This window comes from Xyrauchen texanus, chromosome 28, assembly GCF_025860055.1.
Source record: "Xyrauchen texanus isolate HMW12.3.18 chromosome 28, RBS_HiC_50CHRs, whole genome shotgun sequence".
Classification (NCBI taxonomy): domain Eukaryota; kingdom Metazoa; phylum Chordata; class Actinopteri; order Cypriniformes; family Catostomidae; genus Xyrauchen; species Xyrauchen texanus.
Window position 1 is genome coordinate 29,741,977 of NC_068303.1, and position 19,236 is coordinate 29,761,212.

At 36.6% G+C, this 19,236-nt stretch overlaps 2 protein-coding genes across 3 annotated transcripts; both read left to right on the forward strand.

Moving 5' to 3' along the window:
* Window positions 1-1,213: 1,213 nt before the first annotated feature.
* Window positions 1,214-9,448, forward strand: LOC127621746 (uncharacterized). Of its 2 annotated transcripts, XM_052095464.1 has the most exons (6): window positions 1,214-1,326; window positions 2,224-2,287; window positions 5,642-6,685; window positions 6,980-7,135; window positions 7,275-7,367; window positions 8,870-9,448. In XM_052095464.1, the coding sequence occupies exons 3-6, from the start codon at window positions 5,648-5,650 to the stop codon at window positions 9,173-9,175; spliced, it is 1,593 nt and encodes a 530-aa protein (XP_051951424.1). In that variant the 5' UTR covers window positions 1,214-1,326; window positions 2,224-2,287; window positions 5,642-5,647; the 3' UTR covers window positions 9,176-9,448. The 2 variants fall into 2 exon arrangements, with proteins under 2 accessions (XP_051951424.1, XP_051951423.1); XM_052095463.1 differs by lacking the exons at window positions 1,214-1,326; window positions 2,224-2,287 and adding an exon at window positions 4,960-5,148.
* Window positions 9,449-10,985: 1,537 nt separating this feature from the next.
* On the forward strand, window positions 10,986-18,945 carry LOC127621748 (polyisoprenoid diphosphate/phosphate phosphohydrolase PLPP6-like). Its single transcript, XM_052095465.1, has 2 exons — window positions 10,986-11,612; window positions 15,555-18,945. The coding sequence occupies exons 1-2, from the start codon at window positions 11,129-11,131 to the stop codon at window positions 15,920-15,922; spliced, it is 852 nt and encodes a 283-aa protein (XP_051951425.1). The 5' UTR covers window positions 10,986-11,128; the 3' UTR covers window positions 15,923-18,945.
* Window positions 18,946-19,236: the final 291 nt, after the last annotated feature.

A 19,236-nucleotide genomic window follows, 5' to 3' on the forward strand; every position in this document is an offset into this window, starting at 1 on the left:
TACAGTTTTGCGTCGTCGTTGTTCCCAGAATAGTCGGCACGGACTTATCTTTGAGCAACAGTTTTCTGGCAAAGCCAGCATCATATTGAGATTTGTTCTCAAAACAGTCATCCTTAAAATGTACAGAACAAGCGCTTAAGTTAACACTGCCGTGACTGGAGCGTCCGCAAAAATAAACTGCATCCATTTTTCCCTGGCGTCTGGATCTTTCGGCAGCTTATTCAGAGGTTTTGTTTGACCACAGCCAGGAACAGCACATCTGTGTGGCATCGTAATTTTCCTGTGCACAAGTAGTCTCTGTCAGAGCTCGCTGTCCATCGACTGAACACTTGTGAGGCGACGGCGATCTGAAATGAGCGTAGTTGTCTTGCGCTTAAATCGTAGTTATCTTGTGCTGGAGGCGGTCATATGCAAACGCTGTTACGTCACTTCTAACCGACACGTCACTTCTAACCATGAATCCAGAACGAGCTGTATTTTGAGTTTGATTAAATAAATGATTCGTTTAGAATGGGGAGGACGTCTTAAAATATTAAACTTGCAGGACGTTTTAATGATACAAAGACCTCTTATATACCAAAAGATCAAGGCAAATTTGGTTTCTCATGTCATGACCCCTTTAAATCATGATCGCCAAGGAGACTTAAATATTGATCTGTTTCTCCCCAAAACTGATTTGATCGCTTCAAAATACATGGGTTAAACCACCGGAGTCATATTGGTTACTTTTAGGCTTCCTTTATGTGCTTTTTGGAGCTTCAAAGTTCTGGCCACCACTCACATGTTTTGTATTGATGTAAGTGGCTAGAATCTTTCCCATATTTCATACTTTTGCTTATTGATATTATGCTTGAAATCAACTATAATCAGAAGATATGCAATCATATTCATATATTCACACTTATGTACTTAATACACTGAAAAAAGTCTAACATTGCTGTTGTTCGTTTAATGTGTATTTTCTCGTTGAAATAGCTTAAAATTATTATTTTTTTCATTTAAAGTAAACATTTTAGTTTATATGTATGGTTGAATCCATTTTTTTACATGGATACAATATAAATTGGCAGCGGGACATTAAACTGAATTTATTCATTGGATCAAAGCATTTTTATTAGATTAAGCATGATTTGCACATGCGCATTGTTGAGTTGGAGATCCCGCTCTCTGACCTGACCTGTTTAAATAAAGCATTAAAAAAAAACGTCCGTCACAGTTGAACTGTCTGTGAAGAACACGCACACAATCTGTCGAGCGGCGGCCGTGACGGTACACTTCAACAGACCAGAAGAAGACACAGAAGAACTACGAGCAACATTGATACTGGTAAGGTAAAAACAATACACTTTGTATACCATTAACGTTTTTTTTTCTTCTAAGTAATGTATACCTGGCTGGCCTTGACTCTGGCCGTAATTTAAGCACTCACGCTTGATAGCATGTAAATTATATGACGCTAACGTTATCTAACTGGATAATAAATGCATTGACGTTAGATAAAGTTACTTCGTGCAAGTTAGTTAACGTTAATTCAAATGCATTTGTTCTGCTGGGTGTTTTTAATAGTTAACAGTGGCGCGAAGAGCCTAGAAAATGTTTATTTGCCGAGATTAATGTACCGTAAAACTTCAAATAATAGCCCGGGCTTTTATTTTCCCAAATCGTCGAACTGCACCGGCTTGTATTTGAGACAGGCCTTTATAATTTAGTCTTGAGATGTTGTTAATTGAGATGTTGTTCCTAGAGTCTCGCTCTAAATGCTCCACGTGAAACTGCGGTCTTCCGACCTTTTACTATCGTGACAATTGATTTTGATTAATATGCGCGAGGGATAGAGAGGAATACAGCACGTGTTGTTTGAAGACGTGAGAGTGCGCCGCAGTTTTGACACTTGACGTAGTTAATCCCCAGGTTCAAGCTGCAAATTTGACTGATGGTTAACTTCTGCTGTCAATAGCATAAGGTCATATGTGATATTTTATTTACACTCCTAATTATCTTGTGTTCAGTATTTATCAGCCATAATATTACAAGGCTCAGCTATTTCTAGCTGGTAATGTTAGTTTGCTACACTGTTAACAGTATTTGCATGTGGTAGAAATGTCCTAAAATCATAAAATAAAGTATATATCTATTAATGTTAAATTTTGGGTATTCTTAATTTGTGCATGATGTTAGTAGATAACACACTTTGATGGCTAATGTTGTCTCTTTCAACTTCAGGGAAGCAGCCTCCAATCAGCTGTGCAAATTATTTGGAAGCTCCTGCCAGTGATCATTGCTTGTGGTAAGTTCTATTTACAATGTCATGAGGGCATTTGTGATAATTAGGCATCCTAAAGTGTAGAAATTTTTCTCATCTGGGAAGTCATTCTACCAGATCTACTAAGTAAAACTAGATGTGGTCTGCTCAGTTGCCTAAAGGTATCTTTTCTCTCTCATGTTTCTTCAGTTAGCCATACATGTGGAAATGTAAAGACTGTGACAATTCATATTCAAGAAGATCTGAACTTCTGAAACACTATAAACTTGATCATCGGCATTATGGACGGGGCCGTGCTTACCCCTGTACTTATGAGAATTGCCCATGCACATGCAAGACATGGAAAGCTCTACTGACCCATCTAAGCAAATACCATCCTGCTCAACAATCCTCACAGAAAGATAGCTTTTCACAATTCTTCAAGTGCCACATTTGCGACAACAATCTACTTTCTACTGAGACAGACTATTTTCGACACATTGGGAAACATTTGAAAAATCATGAATCTGTCAGTTGTATGTTTGCTGATTGCTCATACAAAAGCAATCTATATGGAGCTTTCAATACTCACAAATGGAGAAAACATACCCCCCATACAATTAATGATTTAAAGCCTGGAATTGTTAATGGACCTGTTGATAGTCCTGCTGTTGTAGAATCATTTGAAAGAGGCAATACTGAGCTGTCAGATGATGATTTACTATCTGAAGAACTTCCTGATGAAGAATCAACACATTTGACAAATGTTATTGAACTGAAATTAGCCTCAGTCTTACTTAAGTTAGAAAATGCTTTTCTGGTGCCAAGTGCAGCTGTGAATGAACTGCTTGAAGAGTTGCAATATTTAATTGGTATTGTATCTGTGCCGGCCACCCAAAAGACAATAATCCACTTCTTAAAGGATCACAATTGCCAGATTGATGAATCGCTTGTGAAAGAGTTGGCCACTGTACTTTGCACTTCCAATCCCATTCAAGCTGCAATAGGAAACCATGGTCCACTGTCAACCACTTGGAAACGGAAGACATACTATAGAAAAAACTTCAGTGTTGTGAAACCAGTTGAATATGTGTTAGACCGAAAGAATGGAAAGTCTTTTCAGTATGTGCCTTTACTAAAATCTTTGCAGCAACTTCTAAATTGTGAACCTATACTAAATAAGGCTACAAATTTGAAAGAAAAATATCAACCAGGGGATAGTGATAAGCAGGTATACAGATCATTTTGGGATGGAAATCTCTTTAAAAGAAATGCTATTCTCTCAAAAGACTGTGCAATTTCTTTGATTTTGTACGTTGACGATTTTGAAATATGCAATCCCCTTGGTACATCACGTAAAAAACACAAAATATGTGCCTTGTATTGGATTTTAGGCAATCTGCCACCTGGTTTTCAGTCATTGTTGTCCTCTATCCATTTGGCTGCATTGATCAATAGCAATTATGTCAAGGTTTATGGTTATGACAAAGTTTTAGAGCCTTTGACTAGTGATCTCATAACATTAGAACAAAATGGGGTTTTTGTGAGTAAGTTGGGGAAAACTTTGAAGGGCACAGTGCAGTGTGTTGTTGCCGATAACCTTGGAGCACACAGTATTGCTGGTTTTGTAGAAAGTTTTTCTGGCAGATATGTTTGCAGATTTTGTACGGCAGATAGGTTAGATTTTCAGACCAAGGACGTTGGAGCTGGAGGTTTCTCGCAGAGAACTGAAGAGATTCACACAAGTCATCTTAAAACCCTTGAGGAAAATTCTTTGGCCAACTGTTATGGTGTTACGAGGAAATGTGTTTTGTCAGAAAAACTTTCCCATTTCAATGTTACTACTGGTTTTCCTCCAGACATTGCCCATGATTTATTTGAGGGAATAGTTCCTGTTGAAATATCTCTCTGTCTGACTGTGTTCATTTCCAAAAAGTATTTTACTTTGGCCACTTTGAACAAGGCAATAGAAGATTTTCCCTTTAAATGGACTGATAAAACAAATCGCCCCCATCCTGTTCCACTGACCTATTCATCCAGGAGAACAATTGGTGGAAACGCACATGAAAACTGGAGTTTAATAAGATTTCTTCCACTTCTACTTGGACAGAAAGTTCCCACTGATGAACCAGCCTGGCATCTCCTTGCTGACTTAAAGGACATTGTGGAGCTTGTTGTTTCTCCAGTTCAAACTAAAGAATCAATTGGATATTTGAACTTTAAGATCTCTGAGCACAGAGTTAGATTTAAAGAGCTTTTCCCGGAGACAAATCTTCTGCCTAAACACCATTTCCTGGAGCATTATCCTCAGTTAATCTGTGAGTTTGGACCGTTAGTTGCACTATGGACCATGCGTTTCGAAGCGAAGCACAGCTTCTTCAAAAGAGTTGTGCGCCATACAACGTGCTTCAAAAATGTGCTCCTGTCCTTAGCAGAAAGACATCAGTATCTCATGGCACATCACCTTTACATGTGCAACTTTCCTAAATCCCCCCTGGAGGTAGCAAATATTTCAACTCTTCCCATAGACGTTTTGAAAGACGACATTGCATTTGCTATTAAACAGAGGCACCCAGACTTGGATTGTGTGTGCTTGGCTAAAAATGCAACGTATAGTGGCCTTAATTATAGGAATGGAATGATCCTTGCACATGGCTCATTGGCAGGGCTGCCGGAATTTACTGAAATAATCCAGATGATTGTTGTCAAGGATAAGCTGCTTTTTATTGTCAGAAAGCTGAGTGCGTGGTACAGAGAACATTACAGAGCCTATGAACTGAAAATGTCTCCTACGAAGGAGGTGGAACTTCTTGGCCCAAACGAACTGACAGATCCATATCCATTGGCTGACTACATAGTTGAGGGGATGCGGCTGATTACTCTCAAAAGATACATGCATGTTTAAGGTCAGAATTTAGTGAGTGGTTGTATGACTTTTGCATGTAACAGTCCTAACCCTTGTGCCTCACCAGCGATTCTTTTTTTTTCTTTAATATTTCGATGTCCCCGTAGTAACACATTTAAACCAAATTTTGTGATGAATCTCACAGTCATTGTAACATAATATCATAAATTCTATTATATCAGGCTTTCAATCTAGAGCAGTGTCTTAAAAATTGTAGTTGTAAAAAAAATTAATTTAGTTCACAGGTTTTTATTTTGGGCGGGCGTGGACATTTTTGTCCCCTCAGGACATCAGAGCAATGTTTTTTTTAAGTGTTGCACAGGGGTTCTTACAGTGGAACACAACACAAGTACAATTACATGCAGGTTATTCTTGTCAGCTATCAGAAAAATAAATCTAAATTAGCATCCCTAGTCATTGGCTATAAAGTGTAAAGCTGCGTCACTCATTCCCTCTTACCATGTCTCTGCCTCCCCTCTGTCTCTCTTACTCAGGGCACCATGGCAGATATTGCAACTGTTCGATTGCTGATCATCTTGAGTGAAGACAACAGTGTAAGAATGGAGCTACGCAATGGGATTCCTAACTCACTGGAAGAACTCATCGAAGAGGTCAAGAATGCATGTGGATTAGGAGGACACATAAGGCTGCAGTACAAGGACACTGATTTTGGGAACATATTTGTGAATCTGACCTCTACAACTGTAATTAAGGATCTCTCAGTTATCAAAGTTGTCCAATTAGACCCTGATACCACAACTATTGTATTGTACCCAGTTGATCCCACAATAAGTAGCATGCCTTCAGGTGGACAGGACAGTGAAGATTCCACCTCAGGATCTGCACATACAGATGATACCATAATTCTTAGCAGCAGTTCCCCAGAATCATTAAGAACACAGCAGTGGCCAAAAGTGTTCCCAATCCCACTCTTCTCCTATGACACAGAATGTCAACTACAGAGGGGAAATGAGGAGTACACAAGAAGCAAATCTAGGTTGACACCCTGCTCAAAAATGCTGTCTGACATACTGGAGAAAGTGGCTGAAAAAGTCTACACATACAAAGCATACCCTACGGATGCTGACTTCAGCGATGTTGCTGAGGCACTGACAAGGAAGCACCCTTGCCTGAGAGAACCAGGGTCTTTCAATGAGAGCTATGGATGGAAACAAAGGCTCAAGGTAAAAATGGCCAACTACCGGACACTACTTAGGGCACATGGAACATCTGCAGAGCTCACTGTGAATTCTTTGAAATCCAAATCTTCAGAGGAGGCCTACCCAGCAAAGAATTTGAAGAGACCTAGACGAGCTGAGGTCAACCATTTTCCACCCTTGCCAAGTGGTGAGACTCCAGAAAGCCTTGAACAAGAGAGGATTTCCCTTCTTGCAGAACTACAGCAAAGAAACAACAGACAAGCAATAAAGGAAAAGATGGCAAAGACGTTTGGATACCGGAGACAAGAAATTGTGCATAAGAAGCCGAGCATTGAAGACGTCTTCGAGAGATGGCCTGCACTTTTTCAGATGGAAGAGGTAGGTTTTTAGAAGTAAAGCACCTCAGACGCATTTGTCACCCATTCATTTACTCACTCAATAGTTAGCCTGTAGTGGAGTTTCATAGGCATGGCACTTTGTCTAAGACCAGTTAAATCAATGCGAGCAAATGTCCTATAGCTTACAGTTGAACATTTTTAGACCTAACTGTTGATTTACTTATGAGTATTTGTTTTTGTTGTTGGCAATAATTTAGTAAGGTTGTGCTGGTGATTCCATTTTGTGTTCACCATCTTCTTCAAACTTCTAAACTTATTTCTGTATGGTTTTTAGATCAATGCCGAGTTCATGCGTATCACAACAGTTCCATTGGAGACAAAGTTCTTGGCGCAGTTGGACAAGCACTCCATCAAACTGTTGGAGGTCCTCAGGAGCAAGGGAGGAGTTGGGAAAGAGAAGATTACCAGGACCTTGCAGATTTTAGATGAGGTATCTATGAATAAGTTGTGTATCAGTAGGATCCATGGCTATATATATATATATATATATATATATATTTATATATTTATATATTATTTTTTTTTTTGTAAATGTTTAAGTTGAATTCATTGTAACTGTTCATACTCAGACTGTGGACATCAACATCAGAAGAGAATGCATCCTCAAATCTCTGATGATCTACCTCGGCGAACCTGTTGAGCACCTTATCAAAAAATACCAGGTAAGGGCATCTCTATCACTTGCTCACACAGTTAACACCTACTGACTAACATGGTCATAGTCTAGGTTTTCCTAGCCATATTTAATAAATAGGGGTGTGACGAGAAACTAAGCTCACAAGACGAGATTTTAACACCATTTATAAGAAATCTTTGATGCTGAATTATGACTGAATTTTGAGCAGTAAACACTTAGACCATGTCCAGACGTACCAAAACGATCTTTTTTTCCCGTCTTCCCTGGAACATTATCAAAAAAAGTGCATCCAAACGTATCCATTTGCAAATGACTTAACACCTATATGCACATGCTAATTTATATTCCAGACCTATATGTGGCGCTCTTTCTGCTACAGAAATTAACCAAAAACGGAGAAGAACAGCACAGTCTTCACTCACTTCCACTTCCGTTCATAACATGACAAGACTTTCACCACTGCTCATTTTATAAAGGCCGCTGCAAGAAAATGTGTCTTTGTTTACATGGTACAATGTGCTGTTGGATTGCATTTTATTTTGCAATTTTGTCTGCCATCGGGCATGATTGCAGTGCGCTCTGCTAGCTAACATCGGCAGTCAAACTAACATTAATGATCCAATGTCTTTTTGATAATCTAGCTAGCTATACGTTTTTCTTGCGGCAGCGTTTCTACAATAAGCCGTGCTAAAAATTTACTATAATCCGTTCAAGGAATTGGTAAGCAGACAGATTAGCTAGTTAGTTAAGTTGTCTACTTCCACTTTATAAACAACTAACGTTAACGCTAGTGCGGGGTAAGCATGGGGTTAAGAGGATGAGGGGTGTGGCGATGACATCAGCGATACACACATATGCGAATTCAGACTAAAAATAATTCTCCAGCTTTATTTTTTATTTACAAAATCAACCTAATAATATTAGGATGCTACGTTCTTTTCAAATAGAGCAGTTGAATTCCTGTTCCTGTATTTTTTCATATCGCAATATATATCGCAGAATAGAAAAATATTGTAATGCCAGTTTTTTTTCCAATATCGTGCAGCACTAGAGAAGACACTTCCGATCAGGCAGAAATCTCACCACAAATCCAAATGCATTTTAACTTCAGCACCTCTGATAAACTGCAGCTCACAGTCTCAAACAGAGCTAGGTAGCTTTCCAGTTTTTAGATCACAGCGTACGCTGGTGTTGCATCAGCTGGGCGGAGTTGATTCACTCTGCGAGTGCACGTTATCAGTTATACATTTGTTTTATTTACTGTGTGAGAATTTAATGTCACGTGACACCATGTGAAAAAATGTGAATTGCGTTAATCTCATGAGACAGCTTCTAACCAGACGAGAAATCTTGTCACTTTTAATCTAGTCACACTCCTTGTAATAAACATTTGATTTGTTTGATTTGCGCCTATTCAAGTTTTGAAAGTTTGGAGTGTATAAGAGCTTGGCACATTATGATCTAACATGAAATCGGGAGATTTCTGAAACTATAACGTACTTATTTTCTCTTTTTTTCTTAATACAGGAAAATGAGGTTGAAGAACTGGAGCAGACAACCATGGCGATCTTTATCACTGAGAAAGAGGATCCTCTCCATCCACCCAAAGACATTAAAATTGTCATCGAAGGAACAGAGGTCCTGAACAAGTTGCCCTCGGTTGCAACAGCTTTTGCCATGGTCTTTGGGCTTATATACACACTGAACCTAAAGTATCCGAAAAGGCTGCAGTTCACCTTTGAATTTGTGCAAAAGGTACTAATGGAGCTTGATGGAAAAAAGATGACCCCAAAAGTCTCTAGACTGACCACCCAGCTGTACAGCACAGAGTAGGCAGAGCTGAATTGCACAGACTTGATTTTATTTTCTATCTGTGGTTACATTTTTTAAATGTGGCTACCCAAGTTCGATGGCTACCAGCCTCAAAGGCCGAAGTAGGCTGTGTTCTGAAATGTTTAGAAATGACGTTCAAGACTTTGGATCCTTTTGTAAGATGTTGCACTTACAAGGCTGCATTATCACTGCAGCATTTACAAATGTGGCTGCACTAGTTCGATGGCTACCAGCCTCAAAGGCCGAAGTAGGCCAAGTGTTATGGACAACTGGAGAGACTGATTGCCGTGTTTTCAGCGTATGCACAGATTTGTACTGAAAGAGTTCAGACTTTGGGCTGTGGGCTCAGAGTTTTGTTTGAGCTATTTCATATAAATTAGTTGTATTTAAATGTAGATCATACAGCTCTGTATCAGAAACTCTCAGTGTCTTAGGAGTTCCACTGTTCACTGTCTTAGGAGCAGTTCCAGGATTTGTCTCTGGTGTTCAGCTGAAAGAGACTGTTCATCATCATATACATTTGAAACGAGTATACAATACTGTCATAACATTTAATTGTATTTTAGGATGTTTTATGGTGAAATGTGTTATGTCAGGACAAAACTTCCTACTACTAATGTGATGTCATCAAGTGATGATTTGAATTATGTAATAATTCAAGCCCACATTGTGGGCTAAAAGTATTTTTGTGTGAAGCAGACTGTTACCCTTCATATATTTGAAACGGATGACCAATGTTGTCAGTTTATTGAACAATAAATATAAATGTGTTCTAAAGGAAAGTGTTCTGAGTAGTCAATGATCAAAATGTATTAAAAGCATTTTTTTTATTATACATTTCAAATAATGACAACTGTTATTTTTTGATTTGAGACAACCTAAAATTATTAATTTACTCGGACCTTTAAATATTAGTTTGATTTAACTTAAAATAATTAGTTTGTTCCAACCTAAAATAATTAATTTAAATAAACCTTTAAAAAGTGGTTGCATGGATTTAAACTTTTCAGGTTAAACTAAATTAAATTATTTACTTATATATAAGTTTTATATAAGTAATTATATATTATTTACTTATATATATTTACTTAATATTTCGTGTGATTGATTACTTCAATTTTTTTAAGTTGATCCAAGGTTTTTTTTTTTTCAGTGTAGTCATTTATATCATCACTGTATTATTATCATCATATCCATGCTTAATTGTTCCAAGAAACGTGCTGACATAGAACAGACATAGACCTTGTACATAACAGGATATGTTTCATGACACCAATCCTTGCATTTTGCTGAGTTGTTTGCATAAACAAATGTATGAGTGGAGCTATAGCAAAGCTTTCCACTCAAACCACAAGTTTCACACTTCTAGAAGCCCTAACCACCTGACCTGACCTAAGGATCACTACATCATTGTGCAGAACTTTCTGCACATAGAAAGGAAATGCCAGCTGGCACAATCCCAAGAGGGTATAAAGACCTTAACGAATATCTGGGTGTCTAGCTCTCTATCTCTTTGCATTTGATCTCCAACTTTGAGGCCTCATCTTGACTCTCAGTACTTTAACTTATTTAAATGTACATTATTTCATTATTATTCATTTATTACTTTCTACAAATTATCTGATTTATCGAAGTCATGTCCATCTACTGGATCTCACTGCATCAGTAGCTGAGATATTCTTCTAAAAAATCTTGATAATTTTTATTTTTGGAGTGAACTATTCCTTTAATGTAGTCACGTGGTTAAACAATACAACATTTCCCAGTGTGCACTGCTCTAAAAGCTGCTGTTGCTGTTTAAACATGGCGCTGCACGGCAGTACAGTCAGCCGAGCTCTCTGTTATCACCTGTAAAATAATGATCTGAGAAACGAGACATTCAAAAGCCATATTAGAAAACGGAAGCCATTCTAGTAATATCGGACTCATCTGTATTGTTATACTTGAAGTAAAATGCCTTCTCCAAAAGCGCGGAGCAGCTCTGGGCGCAGCGGCAGTGTTCCGTGTACCGGTGGTGGAAACGGGCGCTATGAGTTCAGTTCACTGAGCCGAACAACCCCCCCGAACCTGCTACAGAAACAGGGCTCTGATCCCACATCAGCGCGGCTCCGAGCCTCCGAGAGCCCCAACCGACGCCGCGGCTCGGGTTCGTCCACCTCTTCCACCGGCGGGCAGCAGTTACCGGAGGAAGACTGCATGAAATTAAATCCGTCTTTCATCGGGATAGCGCTCAGCTCTCTTCTGGCGATCGACCTGTGGCTGTCGAAGCGGCTTGGTGTATGCGCCTGTGAGGACTCGTCCTGGGGCAGCGTGCGACCGCTTATGAAGCTCATCGAGATCTCCGGGCACGGGATTCTGTGGTTGGCCGGTGCAGCGTACTGCCTGTATAAAAGCGACAGTGCCGCCGGTCAGGAGGTCATGCTGAACCTGATCATGGGTAATGCGCATTTACTGCTGGGTGTTTCTTTTAAAGCAATGGTCCGTGTTCAAAATAGCTTTACCACAAAAATCGATTGTAAATTGTTCGTAAAAACAAACCCAAATTACGTTTACAATAATGCTCTAACAACGGAAGTCTATGGGGCAAGCCATTTGGGGGGGGTCTTCAAATAGAAACCCATACTTATTCACACAGATCCTTTAATTCACTCTTATATTGATTCTTCTGTGATAAAAAATAAACAACGTTTTTTTTCTGTAAAGTTTAAATTGTTAATTTAGCATTGACACTACTGTGATTTTGGGTGAGAAACAGACCAAAATGTAACTCCTTTTTCACTTTAAATCTTAACATCTGCAGTCTCCTTGGTGTTCATGATTTCAAGCTTGATTACACTTCCTAGCCCCATTTATTGCTCTGCGCATGCATCAAGCACTATAGGAAGTGTAATCAAGTTTGAAGTCATGATTGTGCCTAGAGACTGCAATGGCCAGATGTATAGTGAAAAAGGAGTTACATTTTGGTCTGTTTCTCACCTGATGCATTCACTCAAAACTGATTGGATAGCTTCAGAAGACATGGATTAAACTGGAGTGGTACGGATTACATTTATGCTGCCTTTATGTGCTTTTTGGAGCTTCAAAGTTTTGGCCACTATTTACTTACATTGTATGAACCTACAGAGCTGAAATATTCTTCTAAAAATCTTCATTTGGGATGGCTTAAGTGTGAGTAATGATGAGAGAATTTTCATTTTTGGATGAACACGTAATGGTGAAGCATTTTGGCTATATTTTTAAAGTTAATTTAGGTTCAGTGTCTTGCCCCATAGGCTTTCATTTTAAGTCCATTCTAGTGTTTTTTTGTTAGATTTTTAAAGAAAATTGAGGGACGAGTAGAAATTATTATTTGTGTTAATCGACATCATGCCACAGGAATTGAACACAGAACATTTCTTTGAAAAACTAATGATAAGATAATGCATGCCACTTATATATCCCACCCTTTTAATTAAAAATGCATGCACTATCATATACGCTGACAATGGTCAGTGTCATTTTTGATTTCTTGGACACTTCTGCATTCTCCTCTCTTCAACCTCATTTCCCTTTGAGATGTAAATTGATATCCACTTCCTCTCCTCCCTCTGCACCTGTTATACATCCCTGATCTTTTTCTTTTGGATCACTCTTTCTCTCACTCAAATGTTTTCAGTGCCAAGTGCATTCATCGCTGCTTTCCATTACTGACATGGTTTATTGCCAACCCAATTTAAATGCAACAGGTTTCTTGTTTGTTGCCTGTGGAGAAATGCTGCTTTATTTATCATTAATCTTGGCAGCATTTCCAGAGGAAAAATAGAGTGATAGTCATCCACTTACCAATCCCAATATGGCAATTATGTCATTTCATGGACATTCCTGTTACTTTGACATCCCATTCACTTACAGTGACTAAGTATGAATTCCATGCCCTGCTCAGCTTGTTTGTGGTATACAGTAAGAATTGGCCTAATGGAAAAGATAAGAAAGTGATGTTGCAAGGGAATGGTACAAAAAGGAATGTATAAAAAGTAACCCTCAGAAAGATTAAATTCTTACACTGCTTCACTGACTGCATACATTTGGCAATGAACCATCAGATGAGTGTTATAGGTACGTTCACACCGCAGCTGAAAATTGGATGTGTGAACAACCGAAAGCATTTTGAAACTGACATTTTCAAATCTGATCTGCATGGGCCACTTTCATATGTGGAAATAAATCAGATACATTTAAGATTTATTTCCAATGTGCCTTCATTCTGAACAGCCAGATCTGATTTAACATGATTTATACATCGATCTAACATTCGTCATTTGCACACTTTATTTACCACTAGGCCTTTTATGGTTTTAAAAAAGTCGTAACCTTTCAAGTTAAAGCATTCAGTTCCTTTTTATGGAAGGAAAATAAAATGATAGGCTTCAACTCTTGGGTTCAGTAATTCATTTAGCAAGAAAACAAATCCATAACCCTAAATACTAGACTTTGGCATGAGTTTTTCCCTGGTGAACAAAAGCTTACAAGTGAAGTCAAGTACATTTATTTGTATAGAACATTTCACAATTCAAATTGTTTAAAAGCAGCTTTACAGAAGATCATGCCTTACTGTCCCCAGTGAACAGCTTTAAATTAACTTTATAACAGCTTTATATAAGCTATATAACAGATTTATATTAGCTTTATAACAGCTTTATATAAGCTATATAACAGTTTATGCCAGTTTTATATTAGCTTTATAACAGCTTTATATAAGCTATATAACAGTTTATGACAGTTTTATATTAGCTTTATAACAGCTTTATATAAGCTATATAACAGTTTATAACAGTTTTATATTAGCTTTATAACAACTTTATATAAGTTTATAACAGTTTTATATTAGTTTTATAACAGCTTTATATTAGCTTTATATAAGCTATATAACAGTTTATGACAGTTTTATATTAGCTTTATAACAGCTTTATATAAGCTATATAACAGTTTATGACAGTTTTATATTAGCTTTATAACAGCTTTATATAAGCTATATAACAGTTTATAAAAGATTTATATTAGCTTTATAACAGCTTTATATAAGCTATATAACAGTTTATAAAAGATTTATATTAGCTTTATAACAGCTTTTTATAAGATATATAACAATTTATGACAGTTTTATATTAGCTTTATAACAGCTTTTTATAAGATATATAACAATTTATGACAGTTTTATATTAGCTTTATAACGGCTTTATATAAGATATATAACAGTTTGACAATTTTATATTAGCTTTATAACAGCTTTATATAAGTTTATAACAGTTTATGACAGTTTTATATTAGCTTTATAACAGCTTTATATAAGCTATATAACAGTTTATAAAAGATTTATATTAGCTTTATAACAGCTTTTTATAAGATATATAACAATTTATGACAGTTTTATATTAGCTTTATAACGGCTTTGTATAAGATATATAACAGTTTGACAATTTTATATTAGCTTTATAACAGCTTTATATAAGATATATAACAGTTTATGACAGTTTTGTATTAGCTTTATAACAGCTTTATATAAGCTATATAACAGTTTATAAAAGATTTATATTAGCTTTATAACAGCTTTTTATAAGATATATAACAATTTATGACAGTTTTATATTAGCTTTATAACGGCTTTATATAAGATATATAACAGTTTGACAATTTTATATTAGCTTTATAACAGCATTATATAAGATATATAACAGTTTATGACAGTTTTGTATTAGCTTTATAACAGCTTTATATAAGCTATATATCAGTTTATAACAGTTTTATAATAGTTTTATAACACTGTTATATAAGCTTTATAACAGCTTTATATATGCTATATAACAGTTTACAACAGATTTATATTAGCTTTATAACAGCTTTATATAAGCTATGTAACAGTTTACAACAGATTTATATTAGCTTTATACCAGCTTTATATAAGCTATATATCAGTTTATAACAGTTTTATATTAGTTTTATAACACTTTTATATAAGCTTTATAACAGCTTTATATATGCTATATAACAGTTTACAACAGATTTATATTACCTTTTAACAGCTTTATATAAGCTATGTAACAGTTTACAACAGATTTATATTAGCTTTATAACAGCTTTATATAAGCATAATAACAGCTTTATATCAGCTTCATGTCAGGCTTTATAACAGCTTTTATATAAATTATTTGTATACATTTCTTGAGGCCCCCAGTGAGCAAGCCAAAGGTGACCGTAGCAAGGGAAAAGAAACTCCAAAGATGTTTTGTTAGTGGAGAGCTTGAGAGGAACCAGACTCAGCTGTGGAAACTTACATTATCTCTCGGTTGTCCAGTCTCTCACATTTTTGTATTTATCTCTCTTTCTCTTCCCCTTTTTTCAGCCTTGGTATTGGACCTTGTGCTGGTTGGCGTGGTGAAGGCTGTTGTGCGGCGTCGACGTCCAACCCATAATCGCATGGATATGTTTGCCACATTTTCTGTGGACCGCTATTCCTTTCCATCAGGCCATGCTACACGTTCCGCAATGTGTGCCCGCTTCCTATTGGCCCATCTGGTACTGGCGGCCCCACTCCGTGTGCTCGTCCTGCTCTGGGCCACTGTTGTTGGTTTTTCTAGGGTTCTCCTTGGACGCCATAATGTGACAGATGTTGCGTTTGGTTTCCTCATGGGCTACTGGCAATATAATTTGGTTGAGATGCTCTGGCTGTCCCCAGTCATGTTTCAAAGTGTGTTTGGACAGCTTGACTGAGAAGCTATGAGAACTTAAAGAGGTCCTGATTACTTGGAGCCCATTATATGGAGGATCTTGAAAATAGATTTCAGTCCTTCACTTAACGTTATTTGCCTGTTTTCCTCTCTTTCTTTACATATTTTGTGTCAATACTCTAAGACTGGAAATATTCCAGCAGTCTTGATGAAGCATCTGGCATCTTTTCCTGCCCTTTTAAGGATTGGCACTCATCAAGAAAGGATAGGGAAGTACAGTATTTTTAGCTTTTGCATATTTCGAAGGGGTGGACTATGGCTTTTGCTGACTCCTGACATGTTTGTTAAACTGCAGGAAACTGTTGCACCATTGTGATATTACACATATAAATCCAACAAAATAGTCATTAACTCGACGATTCCTCCCCTGTTTTTTATTTAATTTTAACACCAACCAGAGTTTTATTTCTAATTAAAATGAAGCTCTGAATAAGTGAATATTTAATTAACATGCAAATCAAAAGCAAGGGGTGAATTTCAGTGCAGCTCCAATGCCTTGAGGGTGTGCAGTGTCCTCAATTTTTGCAGTTCCCTTTGGTGGTGCAGATATGACATACTTAAGGTTCAATCTATGAAGTAGAACTAGTTTTTTTTTTTTTTTTTTCTTTATTGGTCGAAGCCACAACTGATTATAGAGCCATAAAATGCATGATGCTGCAAAACCTATACCATATATTGTACGGGAAGCTGTTATAATGACAGTGTATAAGCATTATGCTGGTGTAAAATGCAAGATGATGACCATAACTTTGACCAAAGTTGCACTGAATCATTACCATCTAATCATGGTTCTGTGGCAGTACCATGATTAGATGGTAATACCATGGCAATTTGATATATACAGTTGCACTGAGTTATTGTTATATGTACCATGGCAATACCACGGTATTCTCTGAAGTATGTTGGAGTGTCCAAAAACCATGGTATCACCCAGGGATGTGATTTTTCTGGATTAATCCTTAATTCTTTTTTTTCCGACCTTAAAATGTGACCGACTTGAATTCTCAATAAGCTGCACATTCTTTGCATTCTCTGTAAGCACTTTTCACTAGGGCTGGGTATTGATACAGATTTCCCATTTCGATTCTGATTCACAAGCTTTCGATCTCGATTCGATTCATATGGGTACATTTCTGTTATAGTGTCCATCAGTGTTACATATAAAAGATATTCTCAGCTTATACTCTGAATTATAAAGGAACCCTCTAGGCAACCCTTTTAGGTACACTTGAAAATATAAATTCTACAAATTATATTTTATCATTAGTTTCTCATCAAATTGGTCACATTTTAGCTTTTGAAAAAATTTCTAATTCAGTCTATTCCATCAGTTAATGTCTTGAAATTTCATATATTATGCTGCATATATATATATATATATATATATATATATATATGTTACATTTATATTGTTTACATGCATAATTTGTACTATTTAAAAGTATTTGCATTGATATGTAGAACTTAATCAGTGCTGTCTCTTTTAAGACTTGCAGCATCAGCCAGTAAGCGCTTACAACGAGAGAAGACGTGCATAATTTATTAAGCGTATCCTTGTGTGATTAATGATTAAATGTTAATTTTGTTTTTGTTTTTAATCAACAACTGACTGTAAAAAAAAAAAAAAAACAGAAAGGCTATTAAAAGAGACATTATTCAGTGACATATGAATCGGTGGATCTTGTCTTTGGACACACAGAACCATGCAGTGAAAGGACCTCTGTGATAATAACGTATAATCCTCTATACTACACAATCACTGGTAGGTGAAATCTGAACATTTACTAGCCAGTGGCTAATCATAGACATTTTGGTCACATAGCATGAGATTTGGTTGCGCATTCAAGTGATTTGCTTGCATTATAGAGGTTTGCCACATAGAGTAAAAGATTGATCTTGGTATTTAAGTATCGATATTGAGATGATTCAAACGAAGATCGTGATGCATCAGAAGATCTATGTTTTTACCCAGCCCTACTTTTGGAAATGTCTCACTTTGCGTTTTTCTTAATGTGTTTTGTTGCATTCCACTGTTTTACTAGTTGTCTTTAAGTACAACTGCATAGGAATGGTAGCATTAATTGAAAAGATGGAAAAAAGCTACTAGGATTGGCAAAACTTTAGTGTACAGAGTCTGTTTTACCATATTACATGTTTCTTAGTGCTGTAGTAATAATAATTACAACATAAGTGTGATTATGAGCAACTCTTTACAATAATTACACTATAAGTACATGACTGAGTACTTCTGTAAATAAGTACACGCACACACACACATAACCTTTTTGGAATTGAAAGCATGTAGTTTTCTATCTATCATCCTCAAGAAGAGATGGATCAACTGATGGAATAATTTAAGTAGTCCCTCTATTTCTTTGCCATTATGTAACATATCAAACTCTGCCATCAGCTTTAAGGTCTTCCTCTTTCAAAGTACTGTGGCATCAAAGATTTGTTGTTGACAAATCCACCGCAAAATCCAGGGTTTAAGTTTTCCTCATTCTCTCATATGAATGTTTCTCCCCTTACAGTAATACGTTTCGAGTGAAGGGCATTTTAACTGTTCAAGAGAACCATTTGCACATTTTTCCTTTGCAATAACTGAGTGATATCTTGAATGTGATATCATTGGTCATTTGTACAGTAATACAAGTGACAGATGGCAACCAATATATAATGTTATTTTAAACTGCAATGACATTGTAATGTTCTCGTGATGTGTTTGTTTGCTAGGGACCATGTTTATTTTCATCTGTTTGACAGAGTGGTAATATGGAAGGGTATTTAATGTGAAATTCAGGTTTTTGGTGTATACATTCTTGAGTCGCTTTAAGTAGCTTCACCAGCTATCACAGTATACCATCATCTTGACATTTGACCATTGTATGGTGTGTAGTAAAAAAGTGGCCATGTAAATTGTAAAGGTGAAAATCACTACAAGGGATTCACAAGCTTAATGTGGTAACTATGAGTGTTTATTATTTGTGATGTTAAATATACTCTACATCGATCATAATGTGATTGTATTTTCTAAATAAATATAAAAATGTCATGACTTTGTGTCTTTTAAACTGTTTTTTTTTTCTTCTTCTATCTAATACCTAAGAGAAAGTGATTTTTAAAAGGCTAGTTCACACAAAAATGTAATTTCTTTCATCATTTACTCACCCTCATGCCATCCTATATGTGTATGACTTTCTCTCATCTGCAGAACACTATCGAATATTTTAAGAATATTTCAGCTCTGTAGGTCCATACAATGCAAGTGAATGGTGACCAAAATTTTGAAGTTCAAAA